The sequence below is a fragment of the Cervus elaphus genome, chromosome 27, assembly GCF_910594005.1.
Source record: "Cervus elaphus chromosome 27, mCerEla1.1, whole genome shotgun sequence".
Taxonomy (NCBI): domain Eukaryota; kingdom Metazoa; phylum Chordata; class Mammalia; order Artiodactyla; family Cervidae; genus Cervus; species Cervus elaphus.
Genome location: NC_057841.1, coordinates 45,601,783 through 45,625,764, shown reverse-complemented (window position 1 = coordinate 45,625,764; position 23,982 = coordinate 45,601,783). Strand labels below are relative to the sequence as shown.

Below are 23,982 nucleotides of genomic sequence, written 5' to 3'. Positions count from 1 at the left end.
AAACAAACCAATACTCCACTTTAATTCATCGCTGATTGTCTACGGGCTTCCCAGGTGGCACTAGTGGTAAAGAACCTGTCTACCAATGTAGGAGTCAGAAGAGGCACAGGTTCGATCTCTGGGTCAAGAAGATCCCCTAAAGGAGGGCATGGCAACCCACTCCAGTATTCTTGCCTGGAGAATCCCATGGACAGAGGAGCCTGGCGGACTACAGTCCATGGGGTTGCAAAGAGTCAGACACGACTGAGCAACTTAGCACACTGATTGTCTGGTATTGTGCTAAGAGTTTTGGTGGAGCAATCGCAGTATTGTTCCACTTTGTAAGTGATCAAATAGTGCATGTTCTGTCATGCCCACCACCTGGCATGTGTGTCTTCTACCACTTCCTGAGCAGACTGGCTGGGTGCACAGACAGGGCATCAACCAGTAAAGGGTTCGAGGCCATGTGGACGTGTGCTCATGAACAAAGCACTGTGAACAGGAAGTGGCCAGCAAGCTGTCCACTCCAGACTGCCCGGTGTCTCCATCTGGACTGTTTCAGGTGCCTCCAAGATAGTCCCCCCACTTCACCTCTCCCTCCCCAGAACCTGTTCCACCCACAGCCAGAGCGACAGTGATGCAACACTCAGGTCTCCCCTCTCAGAGGTTCCAATCCCTCCCAGGTGGGGACAGACCAGGCCTGAGAGGCTCCCGCCCTCGCCCTGACCTCCCCAGGCACCCTTTGCTGGGCAGGCCACTAGCCAGCCTCACTCCTCTTCCTGTTACAATGTTAGGGCCATTCATGGGGTCACAAAGAGTTGGCCACGACTGAACAATAAGGGTTCAACCAAGATTCACTCAGGAGTCTAAGGTGAAGCATAAACCCAGGCGTGACATTCTTAGAGGAAATTCTCAGGACCCTCTGAGATACTCTAGACTTTTCATTATAAAGAGCAACCTGATGCAGAATCTCAAATTCTTAATAATGAACAAGAAACTCCAACTTTCTTCTAATTTTTCCTTCTTAAATAACTCTGAAATTAATTTTTAATGATAGGAAATATTTAGTTCAGAAATTATTCTAGATCTATAGGGAAACAAACTTAAGACCCTAAAGGAATTGGACTGTGACACAGAAAGATTTTCTCAAGGATTTAATCTGAAAGTACTAGATTTAGTAAATTTGTGTTATGTTTACTATTAAAATACTTGATTTAGCTCTGCTATTATAGTTTTTATTTTTTAATTTTTTATATTTTATTTTTTTTACTATTGTAGTTTTTAAAATGGACATATTCTTTAAACAAAAGTTAACTGTCTTCAAATGAACCAAGTGTTATTAGTATATGTCAGACATTTGCCTTAACATCACCCTTATGAGGCTCATCAAAACATAAATTCAAGAACTATTCAATCTAATAGTATAAGTGATGAATATTTCAGAGCACTATAGAATAAACTATAGAATAAACATTATTGAAAGTTGTGTGCACATTAAAATAAAACAGAATTTTCAGGAAGAAAGTTAATATTAGACATTGATTTCCTTTCTTATGTAAGTGCTGACTCAATTGTAAACATAATCTTATTTGATACAGAGACCCAGTATGACAACAGAATGTAGGCTTAAAAACTACCAAAAAAAAAGTTTTGCTTCTGAAAAAGCATTACAATTCCATCTGTATCAGCTGGTTCCCAATGCTCTTTTATTTTAATGACAGTTAATTATGACCATCATTTCACAATGGCTTCAACATACCTATATGAAAATATATGTCTTCAGTGCAAATGGTTTCTTGAGTTTTATGTTTTTTTTATTATTAAAAATTGTTCTACAGCTCAAAAACACATTTGCAAATTAGGTGCTTTGGGTTCCTTAGTAACCCACGCGGGTGTTACTGTTTTTGGATTTCAGATGGAATCTGGCACGGCCTTGTCACGTGTGTGTTCGTCATAAGCAGAAGAAAATATGACAGATCAATCCATCTTGATGTTAATTTCTCATCATATGCTGAGAATAACTTCTCCCTTCATCAGAACCACACAGAAGGTGTTTCATGATTACTTTTAGACGAGCATGCAGGACAAAATTTAGAACTCAAATGCGTATCTATAAATAAGTAAATCTGAAGGGGATTGAGAACACCTGATTTCAGCTAGGAGCCTGCAGTTCTGGGGGACTTTTCCAGTATGTAAGCCATCGTGGCGTGCTAGGAGGACCCAGGGTTCCAGTAGGCTGAAGCCCAGCTTTGTTCCCCATCGTTTCCTTGACTCCTCCCCTCCACGACATCCAGTTAAACACACAGTTAAGTAAACAACAGTGTGCCTGCCATACCAGACACCACAGTCACTTTTTCTAGGTGGTTTGCCATCGCTGCCCTTGCCTTCTTAGAAATTCTAGGGGTTTCACTGGCTATGTTGGAATGCTTATCAGAAACAAATGTCATGTGAGAGGATGCAGTAAAAAGCTTTAAAAAGTAATTCTTATCCGCCATCTGGACACAGACCCTATGGGGCAATTGTGTTCTACTGAAGGGGGGGGGACGGGGACGCACACGGGCCCAGCTGTCTTACACAGAGCCTCCCGTGTCAGCTTCCCTCAGAAAAGAGAGTGCCGAAAATGAAAACCATCTCACGGACACCATGCCAGGCAGCGGGAACTTTGAAATACTTTTTTTTTTTGGCGGGGGGTACACACACATACACACACGAGCGCACGCACACACACTCTTCTGGCAGAACTAAAAAAAAATGATTTTCTGAGAAACCGAAGAAATATTTTCTCCTTTGAAACATGCTACATCAAATGACCAAACAACAGTATTTTAAAGAAATGTATGTCCACCAAACAAGAGAAAACTCATATATTCACATCACCTTCTTGCATAAGCAACAGTGCTATCCAAGTGATTTAAAAAAGCAGCCCGAAATTCTGCAGACATGAAGGGAATTAAATTTTCCCAGGAGACAGTTGACATTCAGAAGTGATCCAGGTGTGACCTATAGCTGGCCTGCGCCCCTCACGTGAACTGAAGAAACCCCATCTTAAGAGTAAACTGGGTTCTGTTCTCTTACTCCCAAGGATATGATCACATACCATAAAGTACTACTTCCTGCTCATGCAATTTCTACTCTTCTGGTATCTGGGAAACGGCGTAATTGTTGATTCAGAAATACTCAGGGGAAAAGCACCACCAGCATTTCTTAGAGGTATGCTGTCTTCCTGATCATCACCTGCACCAACACGCTCATTAAAACATTTCTTACAATCTTATTGTCTTTACTATTTTTAACAGGTGTTAATATTTTGGTATAGAGGGAAGCACTTCTCCCTGGCAGAGGGCTAGAATTTTTAAGAAAGTCAATAAAGAAATAATATTAACACTGGTTCTCAGTAAGCCACCTGGTTAACAACTGTTCCATCCTGCACCATTTAAAATACTTTGGTAAGGATTTACTTACCTGGGAATATTCAAAGTCAGTGATGGGGGCAATGCTCTTGATATAGTCTGATCGAAACTGGTTTTCTGGGTTGGCCAGTGGAACGGGGGGAATTATGGTGCTCATCGCCGACACAATTGTCTACAGTGGAATGAAGGAAAAGAATGTACGGATAAATAAACCACTTAGGCGCCACGTGTGATAATCTAGTATGTGATTTCTGTCTACACTGTTTGAGGGATCAGAGGACACAACGTTTTCACTGAACAAATAATTAAGAAATTTCTGGGACTTCCCTGGTGGTCCAGGATTTGAGGCACGAATGATCCCAAATCAGGAGGCATGGGTTCAGTTCCTGGCAGGGGAAGTAAGGTCCCTCATGCTGCACAGCTTGGCCAAAAACAAAACAAAATCCTTACCACAATAGCATCCTTAACGTTTTTCCGGATGTCCAGAATTTTCTGTTTTTTCTCTCTGTATGAAAAGAGAATGGTCATTAATTAACTTTCTGCACAGCTGGTTGAATGCTGAATGAGACTTTAGATTCTCAGATACAGTGGGGCTGACATAGTACCACTAGATGTCAACATTAGCCCCAGGACAACAGTGAAAAGTTTTTTTTTTTTTTTAAATCTGGGCAAGAAAAATACCTAGCTTTTTCAGGTTTGGACTCTTAATAAATTTGAAGGGACACACGACAGACTCTAGCTCTAGACAACCACACAGGTTAAACATAACAAGGTAAAATGGTCATGACTACTGCTACAAAAAATACCAGGCTACACTTGCAAACATATCTTATTTGAATCTATCCATATGTTGAATTGAAATAGATGCAGACACAGGGAGAAGTATATATATTGACACATTAAGTGCGATCAGAGCAATAGTAATAACACAGATCAATACCTCTAGTATCTAATAAATCATACTTTGTTAAGTAAATATTTTGATGTAGGCACCACCAGAGGAAGGATTTGCTTAAATACACCAAATTGAACAACTCGCGTCTATATTTTCTGTCCTTAAAGGCTGACTCAAAGATCAAATTAACTGTTTAGAGAGAACATTTTTGGGGAGGCCGGGAGAGAAAGGATAAAGTTTGCATGCGGTTGGGAAGCAAACCCGGAATGGTTCATTCCTTACTCTGGATTAAATCCGTTGACGTGCAGGATCCTCATTTGTTTGACGATAGTGCTTTTCCCAGACTCACCAGCCCCTGAAAATACACAGAGAGAACGCTGTGACCTGGGGCTGAAGACCGTGGCCATCTCTCCCGCCACCAGAGACGCACCAGCGTCCTGCCCGCGCGCGGGCGTCTTCAGGCGCGCGCTCGCGGTCGGCGGGGGCGCTGGCCCCGCAGCCCGGCCCTCTCCGAGCCGCGCGGGCCGTGCGCTCCGCTCTGGCCGGGCGCCGCCGCGCATCCCCCGGCCTTACCCAGCAGCAGCAGGCGGTGAGTCGCTTTGTAAGCCAGCCGCTCCTTTTGCAACTGCTTCTCGATCTTCTTGTTGGCCTCGCGCCGCTCCTTTTCGTCGACGCCCTGGTCTTCTGACGTCTTGCTGTTGCCCAAACACCCCATGCCTGCCCGCTCGCGTGGACCTCAGGCACGGTTAGGAATTTGCACAAAAGGCGGCAGACAGCTGTAGGTGTGTGTAGACCCTGCGGCGGCCTTTCTTCCTCACTGTTGAAAGAGACGTTCCGGTCTCTCGGTGTTTTCGACCAGAGCAGGCGTTTCTTCTCCCTCCCCGTGCCCACCGCGAGCTCCCAACTCAGAGAACGCAAAGAAGACGCGCGGAGCCAAGTGCTTTTTAAAGACAATTGTTTAGAATGATCTGCTGGATAAACAGCAGTAAGCGGAGACAAGGCGGAGAGCGCCGGTCCTCCGGAGCCGGCCGGGTGGCGCTGGCCCTCCCCGCGCCCCGCGCGCCCCTCTACGCGCGCCCGGCTGCTCGCGCCCGATGAGCTGCCGGGGAGCGCATAGGGGGACCGGAGCATGAACGCTCTGCCGGGTCCCCGGGCCCCGCCGGTGGCGGCCGAGCAAGGCGCGGTGGGACGGAGCGCGCCGGGTCCCCACCCGTGACTGTGGTCACCTGTCGGCCACCCACGCCCCATCCCATGTCCGAGCCCCTGAAGCCTCCTCGCGGCGGGGAAAGGGAGCCGACTCAGGGCGGCGGGGCAGGGGGTCCTGGGATCTGGAGGGGTGGCGGCCGCCCTCCAAGGGAACCGCGGAGGCTCACCCGCGTGCAGTCCGAACGCGGCGCGCGCGGCTCCCTCGCAGCCCGAGCGGCTCTGGGTCTGGGCGTGCGCTCCCGCGATCCCGCACCGCCTCCGGCTCGCGGCGGGCGAGGCCTCGTGCTGGATCATGCATATTCTATCAAGGGGAGGGTCCGTGCCGGGCTCAGGTACCCCGCCTCCCCTCGTTCCCGTTCGAGACGGTTCCAGCGCTCCCACGCCGCCTCCCGCCCCCGGCTCTCCTCCGCGCGCTCTGAGCAGCTTGGCTACTTTTCTGGAAGACGCCCTGGCTCCGCCGCCTGAACCAGTGAGGGCGGCTGCCCGTTCCCACCTGTTGCGCGGGTGCCAGCCAGACACTGCCCCGTTGCTGCGGCGGTGCTCGGCGTCCTCGCTGCTGGACGCCGGGGGTCACCCCCTGTGCGTCTCCAGGCTCGGGACCCTGGCACCGCGCGCCGATTCCTCTCAGGGCTCTTCTCGGCTCTGCCGTCCGGTCCCCTCCAGCCCTGACGTTCCCTCGCGGTCCGCACGCCTGGCCTCCTGCGCCCAGCGCTCCGCGAGCCTCACCCAGCTTCCCGCTGTTTCTTCCCTTCTCTACAGCGCGTTCCCCAGCGGACGAACACAGTCAACTCCGTTCAGTTTGACGTTTTGACACCGACGCGCCATCCCACCCCAGCCTATACATCAGCCCCACCGTGTCTTGCTGCCCACAGGCTCCGAGTTAAAACTTAGGACTGACTCCCCCCGCCCCGCGCGGTTCGCCCCACCTCGGTTCACACTTCAGCTCCTGCAGTCAGGCTTTGACCCACCCTTCCCTGAAATACTCTCTCGGAGCCATCAGCGGACCCCGGGGGCCGGACTTCCCCGAGGAACTGTGGTCTTGACCTTCACTGACTCCCCTGGAGACTCCTTCGGCTTCCCCTCCCCCCACCGTGTCCTTGAATTTCCCTCCCCTTCCACCCGGAGCAGGCGCCTCAGCCTCAGCCCCAGCCCTGTACACAGCGCCCCAAGCACACCTCCACATCGGGGCCTCCCAGGATCTTCGGTTCTACCGACCGAGATCTGAGCTCATTCCCTTGCCCACCCACACCGCCAGCCGCTCCTCTCTCGTCTCTGTGAATAAGGTCCCTGATTTCCTGAGCCAGGACATGGTTTGATCCCCTCTTCCTTCTTGCAAACCCAGTCACTGTGTTCCTTTGGGTCCCTTTCCTAAACATCGCTCCTGTTGTTTCCACGGCATCTGCCATAGCCACGGTCACTGTCCAGCCTGGATGTCAGCAGTGGCCTTGCTCACTTATTCCTGCCCCCCGCACCGTTGCCACAGTCACAATGGAGATCTGACCACATCGCTGTCCCCCGCCCCCCCCCCCCCTCCCCCCCCCGTCTTCAGCCATGGTCCATCAAGACTGTTTCCGGGTGAACTGTGCAGCTTGAGCACTCATGTACATGCTTCCGGGAGCTGCCCCAGTCCTCCTTCGGCCCCTGTGCGTTAACACCGCAGGACATGGTGTGGGCACCTGTGTGCTGCTTTCTCTGGGAGACTTGTGTAATGGTTCGTTTACTGCTCTTTCAGAAGTCCACTGGACTTGGGCTCAGTGAGGGCCGAGGTGGAGCCCACCCTTCGCACCTGCTTCGCTGTGCCCAGTTAAGTGCCTGGCCAAGGAGGGAGAGGCCCCATGAGGCTTCATTGGATGGATGTATGAATGAATTCCCGAAGGCCAAAGATAAGTCCCTCCAAGTCTAGGTTCTCATGAAAGGAATTTCACCATCAGATTTTACATTCATAAGATACTTGTCCAGTTTAGCACCATATCCAAATAGGAATACTGTTTCAAAGACAAAAGCAGTGAAGCTTTCTTTCTGTCAGGGCAGAAGCAAAGACACAGGATGAGCTGGGTAGGAGTTTCAGCATGTGAAAGGACACTATTCAGCAGTGTTCTGAGGCCTCCCTCTTTGTGTTAACACAAATATTTACCCAGGGCAGCGTCCACACATCCTGGAACATGGTGGATGGGGCAGTGCGAGGTGAGAACAGATGCACAAATACAGCAGATTGTGGTGGGATGTTTTAAAAGATATGTCTATTTTTTCTAATGCCAAGGTGTCTATAATACTGTCAGCTGGAAGAGAAGGGGACAAAACAAATCCCATGGAAGCTTGCTGTGCTTAGTCGCTCAATCGTGTTTGATTCTTTGTGACCCCATGGACTGCAACCCGCCAGCTCCTCTGTCCATTGGGATTCTTCAGGCAAGAATACTAGAGTGGGTTGCCATACCCTCCTCCAGGGGATCTTGCTAACCCAGGGATTGAACCCAGATCTCCTGCTTTGCAGGCAAATTCTTTACCATCTAAGCCATCAGGGAAACTGATAAAGGGGAGAAATAAGAACCTGTAACCCTAAAAAATATAGCAAAAGTTTTCACTTGTTCAAATTTAGTAATTAGAATTAAAATAACTCATTTCTATGGCTTGTCCAGTGATTGCTGGCACTGAGCTAAATCCTTTCCATGGAGTGATTTATTTAGTATTTGCAATAACCCTGAAAGGAACTATTGTGACTGTTGCTTCATAGAATGCTAGAGGGTGAATAAGAGGTGTGTATGGGATCTAAACCTTTGCAGCCTGGCTGCAGCATCTGCACTGTCCATCCACAGAACACTGTTGTTGTTGTTGTGTAGTTGCTCAGTCGTCTCCCGACTCTTTTGCAATCCCATGGTCTGTAGCTCACCAGTCTCCTCCGTCCATGGAATTCTCCAGGCAAGGACATTGGAGTGGGTTGCCATTTCCTCCTCCAGGGGATCTTCCCAACCCAGGGATGGAACCCACATCTCCTGCATTGGCAGGCGTGTTCTCTACCACTGAGCCACTTGGGAACCAGTCCAAAACATAAAAGCAACTTGTGTACATGGCAGTGCAACATTTCTGATGAGAAATGCCGAGGTGATATTTGCACAGTCTATTATCAGGTAGGAGGTCAAGACACTTAAAAACAAAAACCAGTCATGTGGCCTTTTCCTAGGCTGGTCTAGGTGACCAGTCCTCCTTTGAGTTTTGAACCCTGGGCTCAGAATACAGAATCCCAGCTGGCTCACCTGGAACACAGCAGCGGCTGTTGGGGAGCAGCTGGGAGCGGGTGATGCCCGCATCTGTTGCCAGGCAACGGCAGCACAGCAGCATCACCACCTTCGCTGCAGCACACGCCCACCTGCGGATGTGAAGGGCCGCTGAGGGGGCAGCCAGGTGGGGGGATGCTGGGGTGAGGGGAGGCCCCGGGCAAGGAGGAGGGTTGGGAAGACATGGAGTTTAGGGTGAAAGGGCAAATGCGAAACAAAGTGGTTTTTCCTGCTCTTGTTGATGTTAAGAGACAAGGAGTCTTGTGAAAGTGAAAGTGACTCAGTCATGTCACAACTCTTTGTGATCCCATGGACTGTAGCCTTCCAGGCTTCTCTGTTCATGGAATTCCCCAGGCAAGAATACTGGAGTGGGTAGCTGTTCCCTTCTGCAGGGGATCTTCCCAACCCAAGGATCAAACCCAGGTCTCCTGCATTGCAGGAGGATTCTTTGCCAGCTGAGCTACCAGGGAAGCCCCCCAGTGCATTTGAAAGTTGAATTATTTGAATTTCTTTTGTACTTAATTTGTGAATTTTGAATAACGATTTTGAAATTTTTCTTTTGTTTCAGCCCCTCCCCCTGCCATTGAAGCTGGCAGATGTCCAAAAGTTGACAACTATTTTCTGGTCAGCTGGACCTAAGTCTCTGCTAGCAATGGGAACAAAATTCATTTTCTGTTATATAAGGAGGCCTTCCACAGAAATTTAATTAACAGCAAGATGAAAAAAATTCAAAGGAACTGTCTCACATCACCTCAGGTCTGGATTCAAGAGATGCTGAGCTCATTTGAAAAGTGACCAGAATGCTGTGGAGCACAAGATCGTGGATATATTGAGTTAAATTTAAAAAATCAATGTTTTAAAAAGTTAATGACTGGTCTCGAATTTTATGGGACTTCCCTGCTGGCTCAGTGGTAAAGAATCTGCCTGCAATGTGGGAGACCAGGGTTCAGTCCCTGGGTTGGCAAGATCCCCTGCAGGAGGTATTCTCCAGTATTCTTGCCTGGAGAACCCCATGGGCAGAGGAGCCTGGCAGGTTGCAGTCCTTAGGGTCATACAGAGTTGGACATGGCTGGAGTGACTAAGCAGCAGCAGAAGCAGGCCCTGGTGGGGCAGGGAATGTACAGAGAGCAAGAGAACAGCTATCTTAAGTGGCCTGATCATACACCCCTGTAGATGAGAGACTGCGGCACCATATAGATGTTTTAAAGGATTTCTCAGAATAAAGTGTTAGAACTACCATCTTTGGAGAAAACACATGGTAATGTCTGATAACTGGTGCAGTCTCCTCCTTTATGTACTAACTACAGGTGTGGCTCAGATGGTAGACAGTCTGTCTGCAATGTGGGAGACCTGGGTTCGATCCCTCGCTTGGGAAGATCCCCTGGAGAAGGAAGTGGCAACCCACTCCAGTATTCTTGCCTAGGAAAATCCCATGGATGGAGGCTGGCAGGCTATAGTCCATGGGGTTGCAAAGAGTCAAACACGACTGAGCGACTTCACTTTCTTTCTTTCTAGCATTTTTTTTTTCTAGCATTTTATACTGTAGAGGTTACTAAAGGTTAAAACCACACTCTAAGACGTTTGGAGCAGGAGTATTGAAAGATTTAAAAGAGGAGGAACAAAGCAGAGAGGCCAGCAGTCCTGACTCAGTGCAGTGATATGGACCCAGGAAACCAAAAGCTGTGCCTGTTTTGCAAACAGACTTGGTGGGGTCAGCATGGGGGTGGCTGAATGGCCCCAGGCAGACATGGCTCTTGTGCTGCCTCGTGCCTTTTAGAACTTTGCAGCTGTTTTCTTTCTTTTCTTAGGGTCTCGGTGGAAATGGTCCATGTGGATTATCTTCATTCTCAGCAGCAAACCTTTCTCCATGACCTAATCACATCACACTTTAAACATCTTTTTTTTTTTTTTTTTTAACATTGTTAAATAGAAAAGTAGGGAAACATTTTCACCTTTCCCTTTCTGTACACAGCACTCTGCAATCAAATATTGTAGAATTTATGGAAATAATTTCTCTCCCACAGCAAAGCACACTGCTGAACCATCAGGGATACCCCATGAATGTACATAAGACCACTGAATTGTATACTGAGAAATGTTAAGATGGTATATTATATGTTTAACTACAAAAACAAGAAAAAAAATTTCACACTCAGGATCTTCATCATGACAGTGGTGGTTTCCACTGTTTGTTTTGAGGCGGTTAATATTGTAATAGTTATGACCAACCTAGACAGCATATTAAAGAGACATTACTTTGTCAACAAATGTCCGTCTAGTCAAGGCTGTGGTTTTTCCAGTAGTCATGTGTGGATGTGAGAGTTGGACTATAAAGAAAGCTGAGTGCCGAAAAATTGATGCTTTTGAACTGTGGTGTTGAAGACTCTTGAGAGTCCCTTGGACTGCAAGGAGATCCAACCAGTCCATCCTAAAGGAGATCAGTCCTGGGTGTTCATTGGAAGGACTGATGTTGAAGCTGAAACTCCAATACTTTGGCCACCTGATGCGAAGAGCTGACTCATTGGGAAAGACCCTAATGCTGGGAAAGATTGAAGGCAGGAGGAGAAGGGGATGACAGAGGATGAGATGGTTGGATGGCATCACTGACTCAATGGACATGGGTTTGGGTAGACTCCGGGAGCTGGTGATGGACAGAGAGGCCTAGTGTGCTTCTGTTCATGGGGTCGCAAAGAGTCGGACAGGACTGAGCGACTGAACTGAACTGAACTGAATGTTGTAATCAACACGGGTGCCAGTTCCTTGCTTACAAACATCTCCTGAAGTATTAGTTTCTGACCAGCAGGTGGCGGCGCAGAGCCCAGAGTCAGAAGGAGGCTCCAGACACACCGCTCATTCACCATAAAGCCGGTTTCAAATCCTACTCAGGCGACCTTGAGGTTACAAGGATGAATTCCTTGTGCCCGATCTCAGGCAGTTTAGTGGGCCAGTAGAGAGGGGCAGACTTGCAGTTAAGTCTTCAGGGTTCTGTGGAGATCACAGTGGGACACTGAGGGATGTGTGTGGTCAGTTATGAATGTGAAGGAAAACGTCACTTGATCCCCTAGAGAATGTGTGCTAACCTCTGAAAGTCACCCTCCGTTTTCTTAGAAAAGACACTGAAAGGTGCTCTGTTTCCAGAAGCTCATCTGATAAGGTCATCTCAACAGCTTCAAGATTATCCACACTTTGCAGAGAAGGCTGTGGTCTGAAGGTCCCACAGGGGCCTGACCAGCCCTGTCTGATCCCAAAGCCTGAGCCCTTTTCAGAAGGAACTCTGTCAAGTGGGGAAAAAATTTGCACCGTTCTCTCTTCCGGAAGGAAAAATCAAACAAGCGCATCTCCTTGTGAACACTGGCAGGTTAATCTGCATATAATGACTGATGAATTCATTAACTCTTCGCTCAGTTGCCTTAGTAACTGGTTTCTTTTAGAATTTGGCTTAGTTACAGAGTCTAAAGCAACAATTTTCCTTGTAATAGAATGTCAACCTGTGTATGAAGTTCAACAGAACTTGAACCTGCTCTATGACAGGTGGGAACTATGGGCCTTTCCCAGGAAAGTTGGATGGGCTCTTCCTGAAGCTTGCAGACTATGAACCAGGGAGAAAGAGTCTAGTGTGTGTCGTTGTCATTTATTTTGTCATTAGGTAGGAACCATTTGATGAATTTAAACGACAGGTCAATTCAAGACCGATGTTCGAGAGGTAGACTCTGAGCGCGGACAGATCCCAAGCCCATAGATACATGATTGACAAACAGAGGTATGCGTGGAGGTGGTTACTGAGAAACAGGATTTTCAGAGAGACAGAGACATCAAAAATATGGAGTGGGGAAAGGCAAGGCAAACCTGTGGGATGGACTGGAATTGTAGCAATTGGAATGAGCTCACGGTGTCAGAGTATGTGTGTCGGTGATTATCTGCATGTACATGTGTGTCTGTTGTATGACTGTATACATGTATAGCACACACATGCATCTATTCTCTTGTTCTGTCTGCTGAAAACAGCCAAGTGTTAGACACACTAGTAGCTGTGAGTGCATCTAGTGCCCAATCTTGGCCTTCAGCATCACCCACCACCCAGAGGAGCCAGAACTCCTCAGAGAAATGGCAGATTCTGGGGTGGGGGCAGTGGAGTCACAAGATAAACCTGGAATATGGTTACAACAGAAAGTGAAAAAAGTGAAAGTCCTTCAGTTGTGTCTGACTCTTTAGGACCCCAAGAACTATACAGTTCATGGAATTCTCCAGGCCAGAATACTGGAGTGGGTAGCCTTTCCCTTCTCCAGGGCATCTTCCCAATCCAGGGATTGAACTCAGAACTCTTGCTTTGCAGGCAGATTCTTTACCAACTGAACCACTAGAGAAGCCCAGAAAATAGGAATATGCTTTCACATGGTGGGGCATGTCCCTGAGAATGCAGAGCCATACTGAAGGCACTCCCGTTTGGCTAAATCTGGGATGATTTCAGCACCAAAAGAGTTAAGGTCAGTAGTGAATTCTAAGCCATAGAAAAATATAGGAATACCACATGTCCATGCCAGTAAGAGACAGAGCCAAAGCAAAAACATCACCCAGCTGTGGATGTGACTGGTGATGGAAGTAAAGTCCAATACTGTAAAGAGCAATATTGCATAGGAACCTGGAATGTTAGGTTCATGAATCAAGGCAAATTGGAAGTGGTCAAACAGGAGATGACAACAGTGAACATCAACAATTTAGGAATCAGCAAACTAAAATGAATTGGAACGGGTTAATTTAACTCAGATGAGCATTACATCTACTACTGTGGGCAAGAATCCCTTAGAAGAAATGGAGTAGCCATTATAGTCAACAAAAGAGTCCGAAATGCCACACTTGGATGTAATCTCAAAAATGACGGAATGATCTCTCTTTATTTTCAAGGCAAACAATTCAATATCACAGTAATCTAAGTCTATGCCCTGACCAGTCATGCTGAAGAAGCTGAAGTTGAATGGTTCTACGAAGACCTACAAGACCTTCTAGAACTGACACCCCAAAAAGATGTCCTTTTCATTATAGGGGACTGGAATGTAAAAGTAGGAAGTCAAGAAACACCTGGAGTAGCAGGGAAATTTGGCCTTGGAGTACGGAATGAAGCAGGGCAAAGGCTAATAGAGTTTTGCGAAGAGAACACACTGGTCACTGCAAACACCCTCTTCCAACAACACAAGAGAAGACTCTACACATGGACATCACCAGATACCGAAATCAGATTGATTATATTCTTTGCAGCCAAAGATGGAGAATCTCTATACAGTCAGCAAAAACAAGACTGGAAGCTGACTGTTGCTCAGATCATGAACTCCTTACTTCCAAAGTCAGACTTAAATTGAAAAAAGTAGGGAAAACCACTAGACCATTCAGGTATGACCTAAATCAAACCCCTTACAGTTATACAGTGGAAGTGAGAAATAGATTCAAGGGATTAGATTTGATAGAGTGCCTGAAGAACTATGGATGGAGGTTTGTGACACTGTACAGGAGGCAGGGATCAAGACCATTCCCAAGAAAAATGCAAAAAGGCAAAATTGTTGTCTGAGGAGGCCTTACAATAGCTGTGAAAAGGAAGAGAAGTGAAAAGCAAAGGAGAAAAGGAAAGATATACCCATTTGAATGCAGAGTTCCAAAGAATAGCAAGGAGAGATAATAAAGACTTCCTCAGTGATCAGTGCAAGGAAATAGAGGAAAACAATAGAATCGGAAATACTAAAGATCTCTTCAAGAAAATTAGAGATACCAAGGGAACATTTCATGCAAAGATGGGCACAATAAGGGACAGAAATGGTATGGACTTAATAGAAGCAGAAGATATTAAGAAGAGGTAGCAAGAATACACAGAAGAACTGTACAAAAAAGATCTTCATGACCCAGATTATCATGATGATATGATCATGCACCTGGAGTCAGACATCCTGGAATGTGAAGTCAACTAGACCTTGGGAAACATCACTATGAACAAGGCTAGGGGAGGTGATGGAATTCCAGTTGAGATATTTCAAATCCTAAAAGATGATGCTGTGAAAGTTCTGCACTCAATATGCCAGCAAATTTGGAAAACTCAGCATTGGCCACAGGACTGGAAAAGGTCAGTTTTTATTCCAATCCCAAAGAAAGGCAATACCAAAGAATGCTCAAACTACAGCACAATTGCACTCATCTCACACACTAGCAAAGTAATGCTCAAAATTCTCCAAGCCAGGCTTCAACAGTATATGAACCATGAACTTCCAGATGTTCAAGCTGGATTTAGAAAAGGCAGAGGAACCAGAGATCAAATTGTTAACATCTGTTGGATCATTGAAAAAGCAAGAGAGTTCCAGAAAAAGATCTATCTCTGCTTTATTGACTATACCAAAGCCTTTGTGTGGATCACAACAAACTGTGGAAAATTCTTCAAGAGATGGGAATACCAGACCACCTGACCTGCCTATTGAGAAATCTGTATGCAGGTCAGGAAGTAACAGTTAGAACTGAGTATGGAACAACAGACTGGTTTCAAATAGGGAAAGGAGTACATCAAGGCTGTATATTGTCACCCTGCTTATTTAACTCATATGCAGAGTACATCATGAGAAATGCTGGACTGGATGAAGCACAAGCTGGAATCAAGATTGCCGGGAGAAATATCAGCAACCTCAGATATGCAGATGACACCACCCTTATGGCATAAAGTGAAGAAGAACTAAAGAGCCCCTTGATGAAAGTGAAAGAGGAGAGTGAAAAAGTTGGCTTAAAACTCAACATTCAGAAAACTAAGATCATGGCATCTGGTCCCATCCCTTCATGACTAATAGATGGGAAACTGGAAACAGTAACAGACTTTCTTTTTGGGGGCTCCCAAATCACTGCAGATGGTGACTGCAGCCATAAAATTAAAAGACACTTGCTTTTTGGAAGAAAAGTTATGACCAACCTAGAGAGCATATTAAAAAGCAGAGACATTACTTTTCCAACAAAGGTCCGTCTAGTCAAGGCTATGGTTTTTCCAGTAGTCATGTGTGGATGTGAGAGTTGGACTATAAAGAAAGCTGAGTGCTGAAGAATTGATGCTTTTGAACTGTGGTATTGGGAGAAAACTCTTGAGAGCCCCTTGGACTGCAAGGAGATCCAACCAGTCCACCCTAAAGGAAATCAGTCCTGAATATTCATTGGAAGGCCTGATGCTGAAGCTGAAACTCCCAATACTTTGGCCACCTGATGCGAAGAGCTGACTCATTGGAAAAGGCCCTGATGCTGGAAAAGATTGAAGGCAGGAGGAGAAGGGGATCACAGAGGATAAGATGGTTGGATGGCATCACCAACTTGATGGACATGAGCTTGAGTAAACTCCAGGAGATGGTGATGGACAGGGAAGCTGCAGTCCATGGGGTTTTGCAAAGAGTTGGACCCGACTGAGCGACTGAACTGAACTGATACCAATAAGAAAGAGAGAAAGAGGGGAGAAGTGAGAACCCCCTCAGTTCTTGGTTCCTTTTCTTCCTCCCTGTTGGCGTGTTGGGTTTCATTTGTGTGCAGTTTATCATCTGTCTCCCCAGGTGCTTATGCAGTGCCCACCCCATGCCGGGTGCTGCCTCAAGGAGACAGGACTCACACTGTCGGGCTATGGGTTCCCCTCAGTTCAGTTGCTCAATGGTGTCCAACTCTGCCCTTAGGGGTGATTATTTATCCACAGGTTGGCCAGAAGTCATGCTTATTAGAAGCATGGCAGAGACCGGGCCAGTTTTACATGGAGAACTGATGACAGGCCAACCTGGAGGTGGGATGCCCTGCCTCGGACAGAGAGGACAGGAGCAGTCGTGCAGAAAGGACAGGTGCATGACCTGTCCGGGGATGTGCAGTCTCGCACGGGCACACAGAGCAGATATTCCCAGAAGAGAGAAAAGGGACCACACCTAGGAGTGGCCGCTGGAGGATCCACCAACCCTGGGGGATGGATGCTGCTGTGTGGAGGTGTGCGCGGGTGTGTGCAGGTAAGAGCCCGGTCAATGGGGTTCCCGCCTCCGGGCCCAGCTCTGCCACTGGTCGGCCATCCGTCGCCTTCATCTTTCTCCCACCATCACCATTCACACCTGGGAGCGCAGATCCAGCCGGTTTCCCTGCTACCGGCGGGCAGGCGGTGAGGATCACGGTTTGGGAGCGGCCGCCCCGTGTCCATCAGGTTTCCCGCGCGGCGGCGCCACCTGGCGGCCGCCTCAGCAACGACCTGAGGTAAAACTTGGCATTGTTCTCTACTGAACAGAGAGCCCCGCAGGCGCAGAGTTACCTGCGGTTAAGAATGATAGGCTCCAGAAGCTGGAATATTGAAGAGGCTACTACTTAAATTGTTGTGTTGCTACTACTACAACACAACAGAAAGACAACCCAGTTAAAGAAGGAACAAACTATTTGAACAGACATCTCTAAGGAAGACATATGAATGGCCAGTCCGCACATGAAAAGATGTGCAACGTTAGTGACTCTCTTAGGATGTAATCTGATGGTGGATTTCAGCTAAACTTACGTCTAAATAGAAGGTAAAAAAGTATTCTAAGGGAATTACATATAAAATGAGGGGACTCTGCTGACAGAGAGGATCAGGAAAATCTTGGAAGAGTTGACACTGGAGACGACCTTTGAAACTGAGGGTGAACAGGACACTCAGTGGTGTTGGGGAGAGGATTCCAGGGTCGAGGGTGGGGGAAGCCAAAGGGCCTGCGAGCAGGTGGCACAGACTGTGTGGTGTGGCAGGTCCACCCACAGGCAGAGGGGAGCGGGGCTTGAGAAATCAGAGGGAGATGAAGGGTGTAAACCCTGAGTTATGAAACAAAGTCCCAGGATGCAGTACACAGCACGTGACTACAGTTAGTAACACGGTGCTGTGTACTTGAAAGCCGCTAAGAAAGTAGATCTTAAAAGTCCTCTCTGCACACAACTTTTTAGGTTACTGTGTGGTGATGGGTGTTAACTAGACTTATTGTGATCACTTCACAATATAGACAAATGTGGAATCATTTTGTTGCACACCTGCAACAAATGCAACGTTTTCTGCCAACTGTATCTCAATTAAAGAAATACTAAAACAAAGTAACCTCCTAAGAAAAAAGAAAAGTTTGCTACTTGACCCTGTCCTCTTTAGCCTCACAGCAGAAATAGAAGAAAATACAAGGAAGTCAGTGTCTTTTATCAAAGACAACAGGAATGAATTTTCTCAAAGTTCGAGAGGCTGGAAGGTCCAAGAGAGAGGTGCTGGCAGGGCTGGTTCCTCTAGAGGCCTCTCTCCTTGGCTTGCAGACACCCACTGGCTCCTCCCTATGTCTTCACATGGTCATCCCCATGTCATGTCTGTGTCCAGATTTCTTCTTTAGAGTAGGATATATAAGGATATCCATCAGGCTGGATCAGAGTCCGCCCTAATGACCTCATTTTACTTTTCATTATTATTTTTGGCTAAGCTGGGTCTTCTTTGCTTTACGGGGGCTTTCTCTAGTTGCCATAGGCAGGGGCTACTCTTTGTTGTGGTGCGTGGGCTTTGCATTGTGGTGGCTTCTTTTTGAGCTGAGAGCAGGATCTAGGTGCATCGGCTTCATAGCTGCATCCCTTGGGCTCAGTTGTTGTGGCACATGGGCCTGGTGGCCCCAAGGCTTGTGGAATCTTCCCGGACCAGGGATGGAACCCATGTCCCCTGCAGTGGCAGGTGGATTCTCATCAACTGCGCCCCCAGGGAAGAACTTATTTTAATTAGCGTTTTCAAGGCTCTGTCTCTGAGCACAGATGTTGGGGGCAGACTGAAAGGCCATTTTATATAAGGGACTTGGGCATCCTCAGGTTTTGGTGTCTGGCAGGGCCCTGGAACCAATCCCCTGTGGATTTGGATTCCTGATGGCAGTGACCATGGTGTGACTCAGGTTGTGACCACAGTCTTTGGGTGGTGTGTTCGCTTGCAGGATATGGAGGTCACCGTAGAAACCCGTCCTCTGTTTTCCTAAGTGAACACTCAGCTGCACTTGATGGAATCGGGTACTCTTTGCTCCCAGGCTGACACACAGAAATTCAGGTCACAGATAAATGGGCAGGGGCACCGCCCTGGGGCGCAGTGGCATCGCTGAAGCCTGTCTCCCTGGATGCTCTCGGCTCCACACCGGATCACGCCCTACACCGAGGCCACGGCCGAGTGGGACCAGTGACCTTGGCCTTTAATAATGAGCCCATCCAAGCTCATTATTGTGCCCAAGCCCAAAGGGGAGCTGTTTCTTCTGAGAAAACACCACTCGCCAGAGGGGAAGTGGGTCTGAGTATTGAATACACATCCTCCATTAGTGCATCAGAGCAGCTGCGTCTCCGTTGCCTCTCAGGCCAGGTGGCACCAATCAATGGCTGGCTGGAGTGCAGGATGTGCTTACATTAAGAAATGACTCTAAAGTACCAGTTACTTCAGAGCTTCCGAGAGAGGGGATTACATCACCATCCTTCCTGGTCCAGGAGGGAAGGACAGACAGAAAAATAGCCACCTCCCAGCCTCGGGGCTTTGCTGATTCTTCCCAGCACATGGAATTTCCTCGTATGTGAAAATCTCTAACAACCAAATGAGAGAGACTGCTCTCATCCCCTGGGGGGACACCACAGAGGTTGCTGGGGCTTTGGGACTGGACCATGGGGGCAGCGGCGAGTTCTGATGGTGGAAAACGTGCTGGCATTTTGCTCTGCATCTGCCCTAAGTACAACCTTAATACACCATTCTCTGACAAGCCCCTCAAAGTGGAAAAAAAAAAAAAGAACCCCTGGTCCACTTTTTAAACAAATTTATTCAACGAGTGTACTTTGATGTTTCGGTGACCTCCACAGCGCCTCCCTCTCCCAGGCCACACTCCATCCTACACACGCAGTGCCCATGGACTGGGGTGATGGTGCTGGTGTTCTGGTCTCCGCACAACGCCATGGGGACACCTCTCTGCTGACCTCTGGGCAGGTGAGTGGCCCAAAACACAGCCCGACGTCCTTCTGAACACAGGCCACCCCACATCAAATGGTGGATTAATTCCACTCATGCCCTCCAGGGCTGTGCTTCCTTCTGACTGGGGGTGTGGGTTCAGGGTCCATCCACCCTGGCCCCGGAGGCCCACAGTCCCCCTGCTTGTTCTTTCTGCACCGTCCCTCGGCCACACCTGCTGCCTGAGTCTTGCTTCACCGATGGAAATGTGGAGCTCTGCGTCTGAGGTTATGGGTGATGGTTTATACAACAGACTGATGCAGGGCAGTGACTGCAGCCCCTCCAGGCTGTGAGGACACGCTGTGAGTGTGTGGCTCTGGAAAAGCAAGGCACAGCCAGAGCATCTGGAATTTCTCCTGATGACAAAGCCTACAGGGCTCCAGTAGGCCGGGGCGGGGCAAGGCAGCACACTGAAGAGGAGGTGTCCTGGGCATCCACCCAGCTCACGTCCACTGCACGACTCAAGAACCAACTGCTATCTTGGTCAGTGTGTGTGTGTGCACTAAGCTGCTTCAGTCCTGTCTGACTCTTTGTGACCCCGTGGACTGTAGCCCACCAGGCTCCTCTGTCCATGGGATTCTTCAGGCAAGAACACTGGAGTGGGTTGCCATGCCCTCCTCCAGGGGATCTTCCTGACCCAGGGATGGAACCTGTGCTCTTATGTCTCCTGCATTGGTAGGTGGGTTCTTTACCACTAATGCCACCTGGGAAGCCGGGTCACTGTATCGTTACAATTAAGAAGGTATTTACCAAAAAAAAAAAAAAGCGATCAACCCCCACCCCCCACCCCCAGTGGAGAACATTGTTTTTCTGTGATTTCACCAAGTACTCCCTCCTAGAGGAACTAGACACGGACGGGGGTCAAGCCAGAGTTCTGGTTTATCCCAACAGCCAAGTACAAGGCGATGACAGCAAATGTCCCACAGAGATGGCCTCCTTCTGGAAAGATGTATTGCTGGTGGAGAAAGACCACACATACAGGAAAATAGCAGGAGATAATTGAAGGAGGCAGAAAACATGAATTCTACTCATAGTTGTCCGTTTTTAATTTGAATGGTATCTGGAAAACGGATAACATCAAATGAATACTTTTCCAATCAGAGTGTACTGAACAGAGATTTACATCAACAGGAGAGGTGGAAGAAGAATCAGTGGCACCTACTATGTTGTGGGACATCGACTATAGTGAGAGGCAGGGAGACCTGGTGTGCTACAGTCCATGTGGTCACAGAGAATCAGATACGACTAAGCAACTGAACAACAATAACTATGTCATGACTGTGAGTTCAGCAGCTGAAAGGTACACTTGAAGGGTGGGGACCCAGCTTCGATTGCTGGGTGTTCAGACAGACGACGTATTCTGAGCCGACACCCAGTCTTGTCAACTGTGTTTTTGTTGGCGGTGGCTCATGGGCCGAATCAGGCATGGAGACTGTGTTTTATTAATATCTGTGTGCTCAGTTGCTCAGCCATGTCTGACTCTTTGAGACCCCATGGACTGTAGCCACCCCCAGGTCTGTCCATAGGATTCTCCAGGCAAGAACACTGGAGTGAGTTGCCATACCCTTCCTCCAGGGGATCTTCCTGACCCAGAGATTGAACCTGCATCTCTTCTGACTTCTGCATTGGCAGGTGGGTTCTTAACTACTAGCGCCACCTGGGAAGCCCTTTATAAATATGAGCCAATGGTTAACAATAAGGAGGTTTCAGGTGAAAATGGGTCTTTCCCCCTTATTCTGAAAATTCAAGATTGGCAACGCTGGGCCTGCATTTAAATTTTTTCTCCATATGGAGCATCTTTCGCTTCACATATCCTTTTAAATGTTTCTGTCTGGCTGTAAAATCACATTAAAACATTAAGCTGCCAAAACTCTGGACCTTATTTGGTTTTCTCTTATTTCTTGAGACCACAATTCTCTCCTTTTAGAGTTCATTTGGTGCATGAAAAGAAATTGGCTGGAGTAATTTCTAAGTGATTTCTTTCCAGAAAAATATGTGGGTGGGGATATCTTTTGACCAATTGTGCATCTGAAAATCTATTTTCCCCTCACACAGACACAGGTACACACACACAGACAGACATATGCATATGCCCACAGTGGTTTAATGAGGTGCAAGAGTCTAGGATCACCGTTCAGTATTTTCAGACCTCTGGCAACATTGCTCTGTCATGTGGGGAAGTCAGCAGTATACATGACAACTCTGCTTCTGATGCCTCCTCTTCCCTTTTCAGGTAACCTGATCCCTTACTTCTGTATTTTTTGCTCTTTGATTCTCCAAAAACGTTTCTCTTTATATTCGAATTCAGATATTTCACTGGAGACAGCAGGTAGGTTTGTGCCATTTTACTTGTTCATTCTTGCAATGGTGAGCCCTTCCAAACCGAAGTTTTAGATGTCCTTAAAGAAAAGCCTCCTTTCATTTGTAAGCAGGATCTTCCTCCATCGTAGGCTGGGTTCTCTTTTTGTGCGCCGCTGGGCAGAGAACAACAATTCTTCTTCTTTAGAGCTCACAAAATTGGGGTCAGAAGCCCACGTCTTACTTTTTTTTCCTTCCTAAACTTTAAAAGGCACAAGTATTAATAGCACCAGGGACCCAGGCTTTGAGTCACAGAGCACGTCCCCGGGTTGTTCGCCGTAAAGGCTGTTCCGCTCGCTACAGCTCCAGCTGGAAGCGCCGGCGGGCCGCGCGTTCTGCACTTTTGCGCCGGCGGCGTCGCTTCCTCTTCCCTGTGCGCAGGGGCCACAGCGGACGAATCTGAAGGAGGAGCGGAATTCTGACGGCACCAGGGTTGAAGCCGACTCAGTGAGGCAGAGGGGCCGTATTCCGGGCTGTGAAATTATTTCTCAGAAGCGGACAAGCCACACAGCCCTCCCGCCCCCCCCGCCCCGACGATCCCGCGGTAGAGGCCTCCGGCACCTGCTTTCCTAGGCGCGCTGGAACAGTTGCTGCAGTAGAGGAGGTGAGATGCTCCAGGCCCCGCGCTGGGGCACGCAGTGGGGATGAAACGAGTGGGCGCGAGATCCCCGGGCCGGCTCCTCCGTCCGTAACACGTGAGCCACCGGCCAGAGGACGAGGTGTGGAAAAGAGCAGAGTCACCGGGCAGCGCGTTCGCGGCCCACTCAGGTGGACGCTACCCGGTCAGAGCTGCTCGGGACTCGAGACCGAATCCACCAGGTCCGCGTGCGCCCCTCGCCGCGTGTGCGCCGCCACAGCGCCCGGTTTCCCGCGCCTCCCGTGCGCCCCTTGCGCCCTGCTCCGCTCCCAGTTCTCCGTGCCCTCCTTGCCCCCGTGCGCCCCCAGCCCAGCGCCCCGCACCCACCGAGCAGCAGCAGCCGGTGAGTCCGCCGCAGGTCGCGCCTCTGCTCGCGGAGCCGGCGGTCGATGCTCCTGCTGATCCGCCTGGCCTCGCGCTCCTCCGCGCGCTGCTGGTCGGTGCGGCGCCGCCTGTCCTGCGCCGGAGTCCGGACCGGGGCCAGGTCCAAGTCCGGCATTGGGTCCAGGTCAGACCGCGCGCCCTCCACGGGCGGCTCCGGGTCTCCGAAGAGCAGCGGCCGGAGGCTGTGGCACAGTCCCATCTGGGCGCAGGGCGCGGGCCTCGGGGCTCAGGCCCGGGCCCCTGCCGAGGGGCGGGAGGGGACTGCGCGCGGACCCGGCGCGGCGCTGCGGCCGGCAGGCTGGGGCGCACAGGTGAGTCGGGGCCCCGGCCCCTCACCGCCCCCCAGGGCCATTCCGCTTTTCCCGCTGGTTCAGGGACTGGCTACCTCTTTGGCCGGAGATCACCTGACAAAGAGGACCTCTGGTCTGACCGGCTGCCGCGAGCCCGGCCCCGGTTACCGTAAGTACCGCCACCTGCACTTACCCCGTTACGGTATTTACTGCTGCCGGCCGGCGCTCCTACCGTAAATACCACCGCCTGCGAGTCCCCCACCCCACCACGCCCGTTATCGTAAGTACTGCCGCCTAGCCAGGCCCCCTTACCGTAAATACTGCTGCCCGAGCCCGGCGCGCAGCTACAAACAGTGCCACCTTGGCCTTGGTGGTGACGCCATCGGCCAGAGCTGCCATTGCCTTCCTTAGAACTTCTCCGTGGGTTTGATCTTGGGCAGTGGGCAGTAGGAACGCAAAGCCGGCTAAAGGGGTGGGATGCCAGCGTTGAGAGTTGACTTCCCCGTGTAGGGTAAGGGAGTTAGAGAAGGCGAGGTTCGGAAATAGAACGAGACCGGCACTTTA

The 23,982-nt window shown here is 49.0% G+C and overlaps 1 protein-coding gene across 3 annotated transcripts in view; it reads right to left on the bottom strand.

Annotated features, from left to right (window-relative positions):
* The window catches only part of GNAL (G protein subunit alpha L), a 66,930-nt gene extending 43,361 nt beyond the window's left edge, over positions 1–23,569 (bottom strand). The window contains exons 1-5 of one of the 3 annotated variants that reach the window (XM_043888954.1): positions 5,984–6,402; positions 4,858–5,101; positions 4,567–4,639; positions 3,840–3,894; positions 3,442–3,561 (exon numbers count right to left, since the gene is read on the bottom strand). In XM_043888954.1, coding sequence (XP_043744889.1) covers positions 3,442–3,561; positions 3,840–3,894; positions 4,567–4,639; positions 4,858–4,999 — 390 coding nt within the window. In that variant the 5' untranslated portion in view covers positions 5,000–5,101; positions 5,984–6,402. Of the gene's footprint in view, positions 1–3,441; positions 3,562–3,839; positions 3,895–4,566; positions 4,640–4,857; positions 5,102–5,657; positions 5,796–5,983; positions 6,403–23,071 lie in introns of those variants that run through there. The other 2 variants (XM_043888953.1, XM_043888955.1) reach the window with 2 other exon arrangements.
* Positions 23,570–23,982: the final 413 nt, after the last annotated feature.